Below are 18,159 nucleotides of genomic sequence, written 5' to 3' on the forward strand. Positions count from 1 at the left end.
TTTAGTCTTTCTCCGTAAAAACATAGCCACCTTTGGAAAAAAAACAAAAAAATTAAGTTTAAAAAAGGGATTTTTCCACAAAAGTTTTTCTAATATATCTTAGTAAATATGTCGCCAAAATTGACGTTTTCTTATTAAAATAACACACTAAAAAATAATAAAAATGGTGACTACTATTTTTTATTTCATATTCCGATGTAATTCTATATTGAAAGTACCAGTGTGCTAAAAATTGTGGAAATTGGAAGATATGCCATTCGGTATCGTGTTACCATAACTGTTAATATCCTCCAAACTTTGTTCCACAATTCTATATTTCTTTCAATTGTGTTGTTGATTTTTTTTTTAAATATCAACGATAATAAACTGCAATGCTCTTCAGTTCCATTGCTGACTGTACCGTCTAACTATTTTTATTCGAGCGTCTCTGATGAGTTTCATAAATATCAGACAAGAATTGCGAAATCTTTTATGCTATCACCCACTCGGACGTGTGTAGCCCCCTTTTTTACGGACTAACGGCTAGTACTATCATTATTTCAAAAGAAATTATTTTAACATTGCCATTGAACCATACAAGAATAACATTTAAATGTAATGAATACAAATGATTAAAGTAAGCATCTGTCTTTGATGTCCATGTAGATTTAAAATATTAACAAAATCAGCCTTCATTGAACCAAAACTAAATTTAACGGGTATTCTCTCTGATTTCATTCCGAGTTACTGACGTCACACAGACATACCTCAACAATAATAAGATTATTCTAAAGTTCAAAATGTCAGCACAGTCTATTAATATATGGAGAATCCATATTATACTTAACTAATAATCGATAATATTAAATGGAATGAACGGGGTCACCAATGTAAACAGATCAATGTAAATAGCCGCGTATACATTTAAGTATCTCCCACATGGTCAGTCGGTTGGAAAAGGGGAATTTATAGTTTATTTTGAATTTCTATTGTTATAATCCTCAGCCTTTATAAAAGCTGATAAATTCTAGCCATGGCATATAACAAACTAGCAATCAAGACTTGTACATCTTAACATGGAAGACTCGATATATTGTGACAGATCATTTCTGGTGGGTTTACGGGTAAATCGGGAACGAATGCAACAAATAACTTCAAATTGTTAAAAATTTAAGATAATCAAATCATCAGATATGTCTAAAACTCTTCTTTTAATATTGAATTATTTTTTAAAGAAGAAAAAAATAATTTAGCTTTAAGTAAATCATTTCTATCTTTTTAAATTTCCGTTAAAGCTCTTGTGTTTTTGATGTTTTATTCAAATTTGGCTTATGATATACTACAGTACTGCTTACATCTGAACAATTGTTGGACATTGAAATTAATCCATGAATTAAAACTGCTTTGAGGTGCTACAATTTGCGTTTTTTCCCTACATAATGCAAATCTTTTTCTCATTATATCGTGTTTATCCATTAAAAGTATGCATTTACTATTCAGGCGTTACAGGAGAATATAAATACGACGCATACAGAACTGACAGAGAATTTACAAAAGACGACATGCCAATGGAACACGTTGGCAATTCTGTTGATGGGTGTTCCCTTATGCTTTTTCCAGATTACAAGTAGAACGAAGGACCAAAAATGTTCTAAAAGATTAGTCAATTTTAGAATTGTAAGTCTTTGTTTTGTAATTAAAGTCAAGCAAAACTCTAGTATGACTATCTGTACATGTTTTTATTTTATTTTATTATTCAACAATTTTCCGACTCTTCCTTGACGGTTTTCCAGTGTGATCTATTCAAGTTGTTTGAATTCAATTGCATAAAATCAATTATTGAAATATTGGTAAAAACAAAGAGGCTAATAAAAATCGTATCTTTAATAAACGTTGAAACAGATAAAATATTCATATATGTTTAAGTGACTTATTATTTTATTCCGTTTTCAGATACTCACAGGACTGATCGCTCTTCTAACAACATGTTACCTGATGAAGAACATCCAGGACATGTTTGGAGAAAATGGCGCCGTTATTGGAACCTTTACATCAGTTATTGTTGAAATCGAGATGGTAGGTTGATAATATTTCACAATGTGACAGTTTTCTATAAAAAAAGATTTGCCAAATAAAACACGGGCTCATTTTTAATCATAACTTATAACAATATATTCTAGTTCAGAAAGATACTTAAGTTTTGGTCAAATTAGAAATTATGATAAAAATATGTGGATGATTTTAATATAAAATTATATTTTTTAGAAATACATCACAAATGGAACTATGAATTGCATTTTATTTGCATTGTATGTGCTATTGGTACTAACGATACTGACGCAAACATACCTTCATCGTTCGACAACGAAAGAACAGAAATCCAAATTAGAAGAGGTAAGCTGAAAATAGATCTTCTGCATAGATATTTTTAAACTTCCATGCCAAGTACTCATATTCTTTATTCTTGAATTCCTTTATTTTCATTCTTGAAAAATCTCGCAAAAAACTAACAAAATTCACAATTCTATCTATTATATATTTCTTAATTTATGTAACAATCATGCAATATCATTTACAATAAGTATTTTGATGTATTTTATTTATTCATTTTATAGGAATCGACATCAGTGAGCAGCGAATCTTTATTTTCCAAGCTTACTTTTGGATATTGCACAAAGTAAGTATATTAAAACCAAATTGACTTGTTGGAAGTAGATAAAATTATTTAAAATATATCAGAAGTTCAGAAAAATGCGTTGATGTGATTTGATTTTTTTGTGGTTTTGTCAAAATGTTCGGCAATTATAAGAGCACGTACTTTTTTACTCATAATTGGCATATAGTGTTCGAGTAGGAAGCGTTTTTTCGTAGGCTTGTGAGTTAGAATCTAAATGGTAAAAAAACAAAGCAATATGTAATCATATTATTTAATGTTGTCGCATTATACAAATGTTGTATATTCATGTAGTTTATATTTCGAGATGTAATAAATCAAACATTTGTTATACCAACAGACTTGTCATGAAAGGATACAGACAAAAATTAGACAAAAAAGATTTATTTCCATTGAATGAAGAGGAGACGTCAGCATGTGTTGTACCAAGATTTGAGAAATACTGGAATCAGGAAGTTGAATATATCAAAAGGTACGTTGTTTATCCTGTATCTCTGAGAGAAATTACCAGTTTGAAAATTAGTATCTAGTTTTCACATCAGTTCTTAAAATATAAATTGTTATGAAGCTATAAAAGTTTTTTTAATAGGCAGTTCTGATGCATAATATTTGGTAATCCAATAAATGTATTTCTATCTTAAATTTGCAGAAGTTGTGTTGTTTCAACAACAAAGAAGGCAGGCAAAGGCAATGAAGAATTAAAACAACAGCCACGACTTGTTAAATGTTTATTAACGGCGTTTGGACCATATGTACTAGGTGCTGCTATGTTGAATTTACTATCAAGTATTTTTGGATTGCTCACACCTTTTGTCCTTAGGTATGTATGAAAGATGGACGAAACTTATATTCTAATTACTTTTATATTAATTTCCTCTGAAACTTGTAACTTTGAATCAACGGTGAATCTTTTCAGTAGCTGCAATTAGCTAATGTGTATTTTCACATATCAGTGATATGCATTTCTGTATAAGTCTATAAAGCAATATATTTGTTCACATTTCATATACGGTGGCAACTAACGTTCAATCAACTAATCTTTTTTTAATTTTTTTTTGCATTTTGCAGATTATTAATTCAGTTTACTGAAGATCACACCAATGCCATGTGGAAAGGATACATGTACGCTATATTGATGTTTGGACTCACCATTGGCAAAACCATTTTTGAAACTCAACAGGGACTAAGAAATTGTAGTGGTGAAAGGCGTATGTGGATAGCAATTTCATCAGTCATATACAAAAAGGTAAATTCACTATATCTTTTGTCAAATTGGGAGTAAAGTCGTATTCTTCTAAAAAATTGATAAATATCCAAGGGACTGATCAATATTAAGAGTAATAATTATATGGGAACGGTTTTAAGTGAAAGTAATGAATCATTATTTGTTAGATGAATTTCAAATTGCAAAAATATTCTTATATTCATTTTCTGTTTCAGACCCTTAGACTTTCCAACTCAGCAAAAAAGTCTTCAACATCAGGAGAAATAGTCAATTTGCTGTCTGTTGATGCTGGTAGAATTTCTACTTGTTTCCATAATATAAATTTCCTCTGGACTATACCGTTTATGTTCTGTTCCACGTTGTTCTTACTTTGGCAGACACTTGGCGTCTCGGCATTCATTGGACTTGGAATCGTAGTTGTTCACATTCCATTCAACTCATATTTGGTTAAAAAAAGGAAAAGATTTGCATGTAAGTTAAATAGTTTTTAACTTTTTCCTTTATTCTTAATCAACAATGTATTTTATCTCATGATATAAGCTCAAGTTAAATATATTTCCAATAAGGTGCTAATTCAATTTTGAAAAATTACAAAGACTAATTAAAATCATAATATTTGAATGATTAAATTTATAATTTATAATTATTTTAAATCTTTTTTCAGTTAGAGGTTATGGATTTGAAAGACAACAGAGTTAAAATGATGAATGAAGTTTTGAATGGTATTAAGGTGAGTTTTTTTCCATTTCGGCATGCATTCGACTTACGTTATGGAAATACAATATAAGATATATGATGTTTTATATTATAAAAAAATAAAAGGGTTTAAATAAAGCTTGAATCGATTAAAAACAAAATGTTCCTATTAAACTAACCATAGTACGACTGTCTACACTAATCATTGTTGTTAATTGCTCAAATTTTTCTTGTAGGTATTGAAACTTTATGCCTGGGAGGATTCCTTTGAGAAACAAATATCAACGATACGTGACAAAGAAATGGGTGTCATCAGAAACCAAGCACTTGTTGGTACTTGTATGCATTTGGCATGGTGTTTGACGCCATTTTTGGTAAGCTTTCAAGTTAAATTCGAAAGAAAAATGAAAAAAGAATTTAAAAGATAATTAGAAATGTTTGTCAGTTTTTAAGATTAGTGTTGAAAGTAATTTTTAATAACAGTATAGCAGATGATCTTTGAATTAATTTGTTTTTCTGCATTTTATTAGGTTTCATTGGGGACATTTGCCATGTATGTTTTGATCGACCCTGAGAATGTGCTGACTGCTGAAATAGCTTTTGTGGCGATGTCTTTATTTGGAATGCTTAGCTGGAATTTGAATGCATTGCCTCACATCGTAAATCACTACGTCCAGGTAATTATTTTATAATCAATTCACAAAATATTTGAAAATATAGAGCATGAAAATAAAATATTGTTTATCAGATTACAAATCCAACAGATTAACTATAACTATGAAAATCTAATTTTAAAATTGTTATTATACAAAACACTGAGCTTGTTATTTTACTTAAGATAAACATAGCGTGAATCTACTGTAACAAATAAAAATGGTATTTCGTAATTTATGATGACATAGACTATTTCCTTTTGGATGGTGCATAAAAACAAAGTGACTGCAATGTTTTAAGAAGCACGGATGATTAATTAAAAGTTTTGAGAATTCAAAATTACAATTTCTTTAAATGCCTTTTAAAAGTTCTAGAGTATACAGTTCTGATACTCTAAAGATTAAGATACTGAGAATCCTAGTAAATAGAATTTTAAGCATGGAACGTTATCAATTTTAGGCCAATGTTGCTTTGAAAAGAATCCAAGCATTTTTGAACAAGGAAGAACTAAATGAAGAAGCTGTGACAAGAAACCACGACAACAGTAAGATCATTATGAAATATGAAATTTTAATTCCCTTGAAATGTATATTGTATGTATGAAAGTGGATTTAAAGAGTTAATTTCAGCAATCGATGCCTCTTTTAACCTACACCATTGAGTTTGACTGTCCCTTTGGTATCTTTCGTCCCTCTTTTACCCTACACCATTGAGTTTGACTGTCCCTTTGGTATCTTTCGTCCCTCTTTTAACCTACACCATTGAGTTTGACTGTCCCTTTGGTATCTTTCGTCCCTCTTTTACCCTACACCATTGAGTTTGACTGTCCCTTTGGTATCTTTCGTCCCTCTTTTAACCTACACCATTGAGTTTGACTGTCCCTTTGGTATCTTTCGTCCCTCTTTTACCCTACACCATTGAGTTTGACTGTCCTTTTGGTATCTTTCGTCCCTCTTTTAACCTACACCATTGAGTTTGACTGTCCCTTTGGTATCTTTCGTCCCTCTTTTACCCTACACCATTGAGTTTGACTGTCCCTTTGGTATCTTTCGTCCCTCTTTTACCCTACACCATTGAGTTTGACTGTCCCTTTGGTATCTTTCGTCCCTCTTTTAACCTACACCATTGAGTTTGACTGTCCCTTTGGTATCTTCCGTCCCTCTTTTAACCTACACCATTGAGTTTGACTGTCCCTTTGGTATCTTTCGTCCCTCTTTTAACCTACACCATGTTGAACTTCCCACACATTTTTCGTTTATATCAATGGAATTTTCATCTTGCAAAAACAGATATATTTTGTTGGTGAATTTCAATATATGACACAATAGATATAATTAATACACTATATTGGAATATTTCAATCAAAAACACTTAAAATCTTTTACATTAATTAATAAATGTTATATTTTCTTCTGTAGAAAATGCAGTCACAGTTGACAGTGGAACATTTGCATGGAATAAAGAAGATGATTTTATGTTGAAAGAGTAAGTAGTAAATAGTAAATCAGTTTGCAAATTAATGAAGGTATTGACATTTGTTGCTTAACAGTATAGTTAATACCCGCCATGATCAACTAAACAACCAAAAACAATTTTATTACGATATTTTATTTTACCGACCACTGTGTTATAAACAGCTGATAAAAACACATACATAAGCCTTGCTTTTCTTACAAGAAACAGCTTTTATATTTTCACTTTAGTTACTATACTTGTACTAGCTAGTTTAGTTTGTACATTATAATGTCAATGTATTTTGATTTTTAGCATCAATGTCCACATACCAGAAGGATCATTTGTTGCTATCGTAGGATCTGTTGGTTCAGGAAAGTCTTCCATGCTGTCAGCTATCTTAGGAGAAATGGAATCTATGTCTGGAAAGGTCAATCTGAAGGTTAGTTACATTTAAATATCTATTTCAAAGTCCGTCAACTTTTAAAATTCATCTGATAAGATTTGTTCTAGAATCACTTTTGTTTTCTTTCTCAAAGATTGTATATTAATTCTTCGTTCTTGGAATATTTGCCTTGATGTATTATTACACTTATATTCTTTTTATAGGGTTCAGTAGCCTATGTTTCTCAACAAGCCTGGATTAGAAATGCATCACTACAGAATAATATTTTGTTTGGAAAAGGCATGGATAAAAGTGAATACAACGATATCATCAATGCAACAGCACTTCGTACTGATTTGGATATGTTGTCTGGTGGTGATCAGACAGAAATAGGTGAAAAGGTTCGTATAAATTCCTTTATATTGTAATTGTTGACATTTAAAAGCTATGAAGAAATGTTCAATGAAACACAAGTGTGTTTCTTATTAAGACTGGAAAAAATATAAATTGCAATGTTAGTAAAAGACAAAACTTTTAAGGACAATGATATATAAAAAAGAATTAAATATCTTAAATATTGAAATAAGTATTTATCAAATTTCTATATGTATTATATCTATATTATATAATTTGTATTTTTTCTATTCTTTAGGGCATTAATCTAAGTGGTGGACAAAAACAGAGAGTAAGTTTAGCCCGGGCATTGTATCAGGATGCAGATATTTATCTACTTGATGATCCCCTTAGTGCTGTAGATGCTCACGTTGGCAAACATATATTTGATGAAGTACTTGACAAGAAAGGAAAACTAGGAAAGAAGGTACTTTGACATTAACTTTAATAAAATTATACAATATCGGAAATTGTTTATCATCGAATGTGCTGTATACTTTTGTTTAGTTGTTTGTTTTGAACTGTGAACCTGCTGAGACTCCTCCCTTAAGCTTTCCTTTATATTTATCCTTTAAAGATAAATAACGATTAAAACCGAGATGTCTTTAGTGTTGTTGAAATATCAAAGTTTCCATAGACCTTAGACAAATAACATCAAAGCAATAGGGAAATAGTATATTCACATCAAACGAAGTCTTAAAATTAGTATTGGTTTAATTTACTTTTGTTTCGATTTTCAGACAAGAATTTTGGTAACAAATGGTGTTAGTTTTTTACCCAAAACAGACATGATCATCACAATGGTAGATGGTAAAATTGGAGAAATGGGAACCTTTAAAGAATTGATTGACCATAAAGGAGCATTTGCAGAATTTCTTGACAATTATATGATTAACAAAGGAAGTGACAAGGAAGAAACACTACCAGAGAGGGACGAGACTTCTGGTTTATCTCAAACAAAAGATGAAAATTCCAACATTGTGAAAACAAAAGATGAAAATTCCAAGACTGTGAAACAACAAATGATATTAACGAAACCGATTATAAAACCGTGGATAAAATAATTGATGATGAATCCAATGAATCAGGAAAGGTAATAAAATTTGAATATCTACTTTTATTGTGAATGTATACAAGGAAACATTAACCAACAAATATTGGTTGTATTGATAATGCACACATTCAAAAATGAATATGAATATAATAGTATATCAATTACTTATTTGCTGTAAATGATCCTTCATAACTTCTTAACAAAGTGTTGTCCTTTTTGTTATCTTATCCCTCCCTCTTTTATCTAGAAAATTCCGGTTAATTTGTTTTGTTTCCGGTTGGAATTAAATATGGAAATAAGTTTTGTATGCAATCAATTTGATATCCATAAACTAACGAAAGCAAATATATAACGACTTTCAGGCTAGAAGTGCAGTGATGTCGTTCTACATGAGTGCCATTGGTGTTCCACTTAGTGTTTTTATCGTTATATTCAATATAGCATTTGAAATACTAAGTCGGTCTTCTGATGTGTGGATTAGCCGATGGACGAGTGATAACACAACTCACATCAATGGGACTGTTGATACAACACAGAGAAATATGCGTCTTGGTGTCTATGCTGGAATCGGAGCATTACAAGGTAATAACAGCTTCATTTATTTTTCCAAAACCTGTACTCCTTTTTTCGGAGCTCTTTTTAAGAATTCCTTATTCTGGATAAATATTTTTTGAATACTAATGTTTTAATTGGTTAGTTGTAAAATAATTAACATTAAATTCGGCTTTAACAAAGATTTGTGACTTTTTCTTTAGGTTTTGTTTTACTACTTGTTGGATATGGTGTCAGTACTGCAAGAATGAATGCATCAAGAAAACTTCATAAAAATCTTCTAAGAAACATTCTACGTTCACCAATGACCTTTTTCGACACAACACCAGTAGGCAGAATAGTGAATCGCTTTTCCAATGACGTTGCCAGAATAGATAACGAGATCATCTACCAATTCAAAGACTGTATTATCAGCGCTGCTGTAGTCATCTGTAATTCCGTGATAATATGTTTTGGAACACCACAGTTTCTCTGCGTTCTTTTGCCAATAACAATCCTTTACTTCATACTTCAGGTAAATTATCATTATCTTCTATTTTTAATCCTTGAGCGATGTTGCTTTAAATATTTCAAACGTTTTGTTGTGGTCAAATTTTAAGGTTTTTCAATTCAGCATTTTGGTCCTCCATTTCAATTTTCACTGAAAAAGGAGCCAGTTGAATTGAATTCATATATAGATAGAAGAAGATGTGGTATGAGTGGCAATGACACAACTCTCCATCCAAGTCACAATTCATAAAAGTTAACAATTATAGATGAAAGTAGGGCCTTTAACACAATGCGAACAGCAAAATATCATGGGCACAAAAAATGACTAGTGTAAAACCCATTCAATTGAGAAAACCAACGATATAATCTATATATAAAATAATGAGAAACGAGAACCACATATGAACCACACAAACAAACGACAACCGTTAAACAATATATTCCGGACTTAGGACAGGTGAAAACAAATGCAACGGGTTTAAACGTTTTAACACGCGCCAACCATCATCCCAACTTCATGTAGAGGTGTAACATTAGAATATAAACAGACACACTATAAGATATCAGTTATCATGTTGATTTTGTTTATAATTTTGTAGAGATTCTATACAGTAACTTCGACACAGCTGAGACGTTTTGAGACATCTGCAAATTCTCCAATTTACTCCCAATTTGCTGAAACTATTTCTGGAACATCAACAATCAGAGCTTACAATCAACAAGGAAGATTTATTGATGAATCAGCAGAACGTATTGATGCACATAAAACAGCTCAAAATTCCGCAGGAGTTGTAAGCCGGTAAGGATCTAATAACCTTTTTTCATATTTCAATTGTGTTTGTACTCTATATTTATATAAACAAAAACCAACAACCATCAAAACTCTTAAGGAAATGGTAGAGGAAATTATTAAACAAAAGATAAATTGACTTCTTGTGACCAGTCAACTACAAACATATTTCTTATATATTACTTCACTTTTTACAGATGGCTATCGGTTCGACTTCAGTTTATGGGAGCACTTATTTTATTGTTTGTGTGTATATTTGCTGTGCTTGAAAAAGCTACACTGTCTGCAGGAATAGTAGGACTTGTTATTACATATGCTTTAGAGGTAGGTTGTATTTAAGACAGATTCTTATATATCTTTTGAATAGTTTGTTATATACAATTTCTTATGATAAGTTAAAAGGATAAAATTTATGCAGTAAATTTCAATAGCTGCATTATCTGAAATTTTAATTTGTAAACGTGTTTTCTTACTCGTATTATGTCCTCGGTGAATTTTGATTTTAAATTTTGACATTCAATAAAGTATTTTCTACCTGATATTAGCTTCTCCACATCGCAATGGAATACAAAGTGAGTTCCAGTGCAAAACATGGATAAAAAATGCAGAAGACTAATCTGTAGCGAAGGATTTTTGACAATTGATAAAACATTGTTAAAAAGAGCCGTATAATACCAAAGGAACATTAAAACTAAATACGATCAAATGCATAATATCAATATTTATCTTTTTTTCTGACGTCTTTAAAATATATAATTTTGTTTCAGATAACCGGATGTTTGCAATGGGTTGTACGAGTAATATCTGATTTAGAAAATAACACAGTATCGATCGAAAAGATCCAGGAATATACAGAAACTCCAACTGAGGTATATATTTCAACCTTCGTAGATCTTTTTTTTTTTTTTATGTTTTTACATATATTTTTAAAATTAATTAGATAAACTATAAATTAGAAATCAAAAATTAATATTCATGAAATAGATACTAGTAAGCTAGTATTCTCAAAGTTGTTTTTTTACATTTTTATTCGTATCATTTGGTGGCTTGCACTTAAGAATCCCTTCAAATGAAGAAAAACATTAATTAGTTCTTTTACACTAATTATAGGCTGCATGGGAAATTCCAGAAAAGCAACCTAGTTCAAGCTGGCCAGAGATAGGATGCATAGAATTCCAAGATTATGGCGTAAGATATAGGGAAGGCCTAGACTTGGTGCTGAAGGGAATCACATGTAAAATACAACCAAATGAAAAGGTAATTTGTCCCTATTTACTTTTAATTTTTGGTTTGCAAATGGTTGAATTGGGACTTTGAAAATACATCAATGAGACAGCTGCCCGAAAAAAAATAAAAAAAAACCCAAACATATATTTAATTCGCCTTAACGTAATGCCTTTACAAATATACAGGTGTCCATCAATATGTATCTAGTCAATAACTAAATGATTTTGTTTTATGATGGAGATTCTTTTCATAATTAATATACAATATTATACCAGAAAATTGACAAATATTATATGATGCTTATGTATTTCTATCTTTTTATAGATTGGTATAGTTGGCAGAACTGGTGCCGGGAAGTCATCTTTAACCATGGCTTTGTTTAGAATCCTTGAAAAAGCTAAAGGGAAGATAATCATTGATGGAATTGATATATCAACGATCGGTCTTCATGATTTGAGATCTAAAATTACTATTATACCACAGGTACATATTCAAACCTTCTTTGGTACAACTTGGTTCAGTAAAATAAAGTTGTTGACAGTAAATAGATTCAAATGAATGTAGAATGTTAGAAAACGCGGCTTAAAAGATCCTTCCACCTTTTAAAGAAGAAAAAATGAGTTACAGTTACTATACAAACTAAAAATGTTTAAAGTTGTTTTAACCTGGTAATGTTTTATGCAATAATATTTTTCATTCAAATAAAATATAATTTTCTTGTAGGATCCTGTCTTGTTTTCCGGGACCATGAGAATGAATTTAGATCCATTTGAGGAGTACAGTAACAAAGAGATATGGAAGGCTTTAGAACATGCTCATCTAAAGAAATTTGTTGATGGTTTGGACGAAGGATTAGACTTCAAGTGTTCTGAAGGAGGAGAAAATTTTAGGTAATTATTCAAACGCAATACAATAACGTTTTGTTTGAATATGTATTTTGAATAAATGGTACATCACATATTCAAAGACATTATAAAAGGTTAAAATCATAATTGAATGCGATATTTACAGTAGGGTTAAATGAAAGATAGAAAAGTCAAATAGATTATGAACGTTTTAATGACTAACTGATAAGTTGTTCATTAACAGTATCATATGCTCTAACGAAACATGAAAACCATATATAAAAACAATATGAAATAACTTCTTTCTAATTCAATTATTTTCAAAAAAAAAATAAGATCGTGAAACTAAATTCGAGTTTGTTTTCAGTGTTGGACAAAGGCAGCTTATGTGCCTTGCCAGAGCGCTGTTGAGGAAGACTAAAATATTGGTGTTAGACGAGGCTACAGCAGCTGTAGATTTAGAAACAGACGATTTAATACAGAATACTATTAGAACAGAGTTTTCAGATTGTACAATCCTTACAATAGCACACAGACTCAACACAATCATGGACTACACAAGGTAAACATTGATAATTGATGAGCACAATACGTGTTAACACATTGTAATTATTCATGTAACTCGATGCATAAAACAAAGGAAACATTATCGTTGTTACTAAAAACTACGCAAATTTGATTTAATAAACCAGATTGCTCGATTAATATACAGTAGCAAACATTGCATGCATATTAAGAATGAGAACGAATTAGCAATTAAATTATAGATTTTTTTCTGCATGAAAGATTGACTGGTGTCAATATTTGGACGGTTATTTAAAAACAACTAGGGACATAGATAGTACCCTGGTACACTGATGTCCCATAATGACCATTAGACATTTAGCATGCAGTAAGCGGGAAACCATCTTGTTCGAGACATTTTCCACTGGACGTGGCTACATGTTTATATATTCCACACAGTCAAACGATATCTTATTACATGTTGGGGCCTATCATTGTTGACTTTACGATTTAGGTTTTGCTGATTTAGTCTATTGCAGTATATTAAATACACGGCCGTACGGTGACCTATAGTTGTTAATGTCTGTGTCATTTTGGTCTCTTGTGGATAGTTGTCTCATTGGCAATCATACCACATCTTCTTTTTTATAGTAATTTAGACTACTAGTATGATGGATAGTTGTCTCAAAAGCAAACATACCACATCTCGTTATTTGTTTATGAAGGACCGAAATAATCTTCCAAGGATACATGAGGTGTATTCTTCAATTTATTGTTGAAAAAAATGGCAAAGTTTTAAAGGGGTAATTATTGAATCTGAAGTTTCGAGAAATATAAGTCACATGAGAGATGATATCTTTATAATCATAACAACCAAATATTATATCATATTTTCCCTTTCAGAATAATGGTCCTTGATGCTGGAAATATAAGTGAATTTGACACACCATCAAACCTGTTAGATAACTGTGAAAGTATGTTTTATGGAATGGCTAAAGATGCAGGATTGGTTAAAAGCAACGAATAAAGATACATATCAATTAAAACATACTTTGTGACTTGACTAAAGAGAACATATTTTGGTGAAGTTGATCATGAACAGAGTATTTCACTTGAGAGAGAAAGGGACCATCTGATCACGTATCTGTTTTCGACCAAGCCAAGGAAAGGAGAACAGTAATTAAATAAGGAAACATTCCTGTATGCTAATGCTTTTTCTTGCCATTATTGCAATAGATGAAGCGTTCCATAAGGAGAATTAAAATTATTCACACATATCAATCATCGATTTCATAATCATTGATTCTAATAATAATTATTTCATTTATATCGTACAGTTTCATTTTGAATATGTCCATGAGATCTTTTCTATTTAGAATTTGGAGTTCAATTATTATCTAGTGCAATATAGATTATCCTTTTTTTATTTCAATGTATAACTTATATTTCATTTCTTTTGCAATATTTCTTTTTTTAACATTTGTTATTTTTATTTGTTATACTTTATCTCAATATTTCTAGCTGGCATTTTATCGGGTACCTACCTTATTGTTATTTTCATTATTGAATCTGTTTTTATGAATTTTTACATTTTGAAATAAGTTTGTTTTAATAAATATGTGACGATAGATGGCTTGTTTTAATTTTGTTGAATTGTGTTTGCCTCTAATTATCAAACTGTTCACTTGCCCTTTTCAAAAGGTAGCAATAGTAAAATGGTATGGCATCTTAGATCATTCCCTTCCCAAATTTAGGAGATGAATCGGTGTAGAGAGAGAGAGTAACATTAACAGTCTCCATAATTTTACAATTATGGAGAAGTATGTTCCGAATAGCTATCGACAAAGTCATAATGGCACCCGAAACCTTTTTGTAGTTTGGAGCAGATTTTATTATATTGATTGTGTTTCCTTGAAGATATCGATGAGAAACAATGTGAACAATGAACATTCAACATACGCAGATGATGCAGGTATATTGCTTCATAGCAAAGTAAGGATTGACTATTTGAAAAAAAATATATAGAAATGTGTCTCAAGTACCTTTTAATGTCTACAAGCACTAGTATAATTTAGATTCTATTGTTTCAGCAGTGTGACATTTATCGTCTGAGACTACGATGACGTTATAGTAGTCTTAGCTAGAATATTTTGCCAAAACATTCACAATATATATAAGAAGATGTGATATGAGTTCCAATGATACAACTTGCCATCAAACACAATTAGTAACAAGTAAACCATTATAGGTCAAAGAACCTTGTTCAACACCGAATATGTCTCTAGTGAGTGGATGAGTGGATGGACCTTTACCAAAAACGTTAAAACCTATACATTTGAAAGTTAGAGATGTATAAACAGAAAGAAACATTTGAAAGCCGTTTGACCGAAAAAGACTGTGACATAAAAAGAACATGTCAACTTTGCCTGATTGAGTTGGAATCTTAGTATCTAAAACTTGTGTAGTGTTAATATCAGTCGTTCTTATTCATAGAACCACCGTTTCAGTTTTTGTTAAAGGTGTAATTCAACTACACTGATCACTAACCTATTTAAGCAGAGGTTCTGAGATCAAACCACGCTTGTGGCAAGATATGTTCGACTCCGATATTAGTGACAAAAAATAGCGTACAGCTAAGGTCGGTTTTATTCATTGCCGAAGTCTGTACGGTGACATATAGTTGGTTACATCCACGCCATTTGAAATTCATTGTATAGTTTTGTAATATTCTATCGTACCACAACTTCTTACTTTATAACGATTACCCATTTTCCTGCATCATGTTGGTATCAATTTTACTGCACAAGTTGCACATTTTGACAATTACTGTATTCTCAAAGTTTCGAACAGCGGTATACTACTGTTGCCTTAATTATATTTCTCAGTGATGCTCGAGACCACATTATTTGAAACCCAATTCAAATGTCAAAATGCTGAAGAAAAGTGAAAGGACCAAATACATCAACATACTTAAATTAGCCCCGATGAGTCCTTGAGGATAAGGTCTTACATCTTTTTTCTTGTAAAAGGACGAGTAAGCTGAAATGGAGGATTAATTGTAAATTCATTCTTTACCTTTTTGGAGTTTATAGTTTATTAAAATATATCTTGTATATATTATAGTATGCTCTTCAAACACCATAAATCTGACGAATCTGTCATTCCTTCCGCTGTCCAAGTTTGACAAAGTTGTTCTGGTCTTTTATTGGATTGATTTTTAATTTGGTCTGCATCTTGATAATTTTGAGTTGTAGCGTATAATCAATTGTTAGATCTATCGTGCAGCTACATCCTCTTTGTAAACAAATTTTACACCACTCATTGCACACATAACGTTTTACATCTACTGTGCAAACACTTCCTCTTTGATCATAATTTGAAAGTATATTTAATAATTATCAAAGGTACCAGGATTAAAAAACATTCATTGTAATTTAATTGCTAAATAATTTTCATCAATTTTAATGGATAATCAATGGAATTATAAAACACTCCTGGAACAAAGAAATTTCAATTGCATACAGGTGAAAAGTTTGATATTAAGAAGCGTTCATGTTGTTGTACTTGGTCGATACCTTCTGCTATTGGGCCATTATTTGTCGACGAGGGTGTCATCAGCTCAGTTGTCAGTACCTCGGTACTGACATGAAAATACGAATTTTATCATATTAAAATTTGCTTTCAAACTATTAGGAATTATATTAAATTGAGGAATATATCTCTCTTATGCAAAGCTCCCATTCCTGGCCCGGCTTTGTCTATACTATAATAAACATTGATTGTCGAAATGTGCATATGGTGCAGCAAAATTGGCACCGTGTATGTTATTATATCAATCCTTTCCAAACTTTTCCGTTTAAACATTTATAAATTGTAACTAAGGGTTCAACTCCATAAACCAAAGTTCACCTTAGAGGGATTTGGTTATTTTACATTTCAGTTGTTGTAATTTAGCTCTTCGAATGAATCGGTTCTTATGCATCCTTGGCTTTCAAAAGAGGACGAAAGATACGAGGTGAACATTCAAACTCATAGATCGAAAATAAACCGACAACGTAATGGCTAAAAAAGAAAAAGGACAAATAATGGTACACATGACACAACATCGAAAACTAAAGACTAAGCAACACGAACCCGTGATATTAGGTGCTCTGGAGGGATATAGTTTTGAGCGTTTCTGATGAAAGGAAATCCATAAAGCGTTGCGGACGCATGCAATCAATAACATGTTATTTTCATTTTATTCAAAAAGAAATAATAGTGATTAAACTGTCCTTCCGCTTATTTAGAAATCGTACAGACATAATAATTCTTCGTAGATCATGGTTTATATATTGAGAAATTATATTCTTACAACATATTAACTTAATGGAGTGCAACGTGAACAGTATTTTTCTTTAAGATGTAGAAGCAATATGTTCCTTATGTTTAATGTCACGGAACAGTAAATGGGCTATGTCATAGTTTTTTGGTAAATTCGCATACAATTTGTGCTTGCAGAATTATATCTGATAATAGAAAAAATAGTAAACACTATACAAGAAATAAAAAAAAGTACTCTTTATACGTAACGTAGCAGACAATCGAAATAAGAGTTTTATGTTGAACGATATCGTATCCTTTTATCAACTGCCAAATTCGGCTAATCCGGCGAAATGATATAGAAAAATAATAGAAAATTTTGTTGTTGAGTGCCGTACATATCTCTGTCATTTTACATAAATTATCATTAACAAGATACCCGCGTCAAGACATATCTTACCCCCTGAATTTTGCATTCTCAATATTATTATTTGGTTTTGATATGTAATCTTTAGGGGTATACTAGGAATATATTTGGCTTCAATACAAATAACACTATCAGTAAATCAGTACGATATATAGTGAATTATCTCCTCTTTATTGATTTAATAACTTACTTCTATTCAATTGTAGCAACACGAAACACTTGAATGTCAAACTTGTTAATACCGTCATGAAAAGTGTCTCAACTTAGAATAACAATAAACTATGCCTTACAACACAAAAAATAGCAATTTTATATTATGCATGTTGTATATGCCAGTTATTACTTTTTAATTCCAGTGTGTATGTCCCTCTACATCAACCAGTTTCTATACCTCGCTTGCACATATCCTTGTGGAGGATGTCTATTATATTTATCACAAGAATTCCTTATATCCTCAACATTTATCAACCGATCCTTTCTGCTTCTCATCTGAAATCTAATATAGCTGGAT

General features: G+C 31.1%; 1 protein-coding gene across 1 annotated transcript; it reads left to right on the forward strand.

Moving 5' to 3' along the window:
* The first annotated feature begins 4,276 nt into the window (after window positions 1-4,276).
* On the forward strand, window positions 4,277-14,549 carry LOC139489607 (multidrug resistance-associated protein 1-like). Its single transcript, XM_071276207.1, is given in 21 exon segments — window positions 4,277-4,349; window positions 4,543-4,608; window positions 4,811-4,948; window positions 5,105-5,251; window positions 5,688-5,772; window positions 6,647-6,713; window positions 6,996-7,122; window positions 7,290-7,466; window positions 7,718-7,885; window positions 8,199-8,466; window positions 8,469-8,551; window positions 8,875-9,094; window positions 9,268-9,578; window positions 10,153-10,352; window positions 10,541-10,667; window positions 11,111-11,212; window positions 11,454-11,600; window positions 11,895-12,053; window positions 12,294-12,460; window positions 12,783-12,977; window positions 13,823-14,549. Coding segments are annotated over 20 exon segments (3,069 nt in total). The 5' UTR covers window positions 4,277-4,349; window positions 4,543-4,551; the 3' UTR covers window positions 13,947-14,549.
* The last annotated feature ends 3,610 nt before the right edge of the window (window positions 14,550-18,159 follow it).

The sequence above is a fragment of the Mytilus edulis genome, chromosome 9, assembly GCF_963676685.1.
Source record: "Mytilus edulis chromosome 9, xbMytEdul2.2, whole genome shotgun sequence".
Classification (NCBI taxonomy): domain Eukaryota; kingdom Metazoa; phylum Mollusca; class Bivalvia; order Mytilida; family Mytilidae; genus Mytilus; species Mytilus edulis.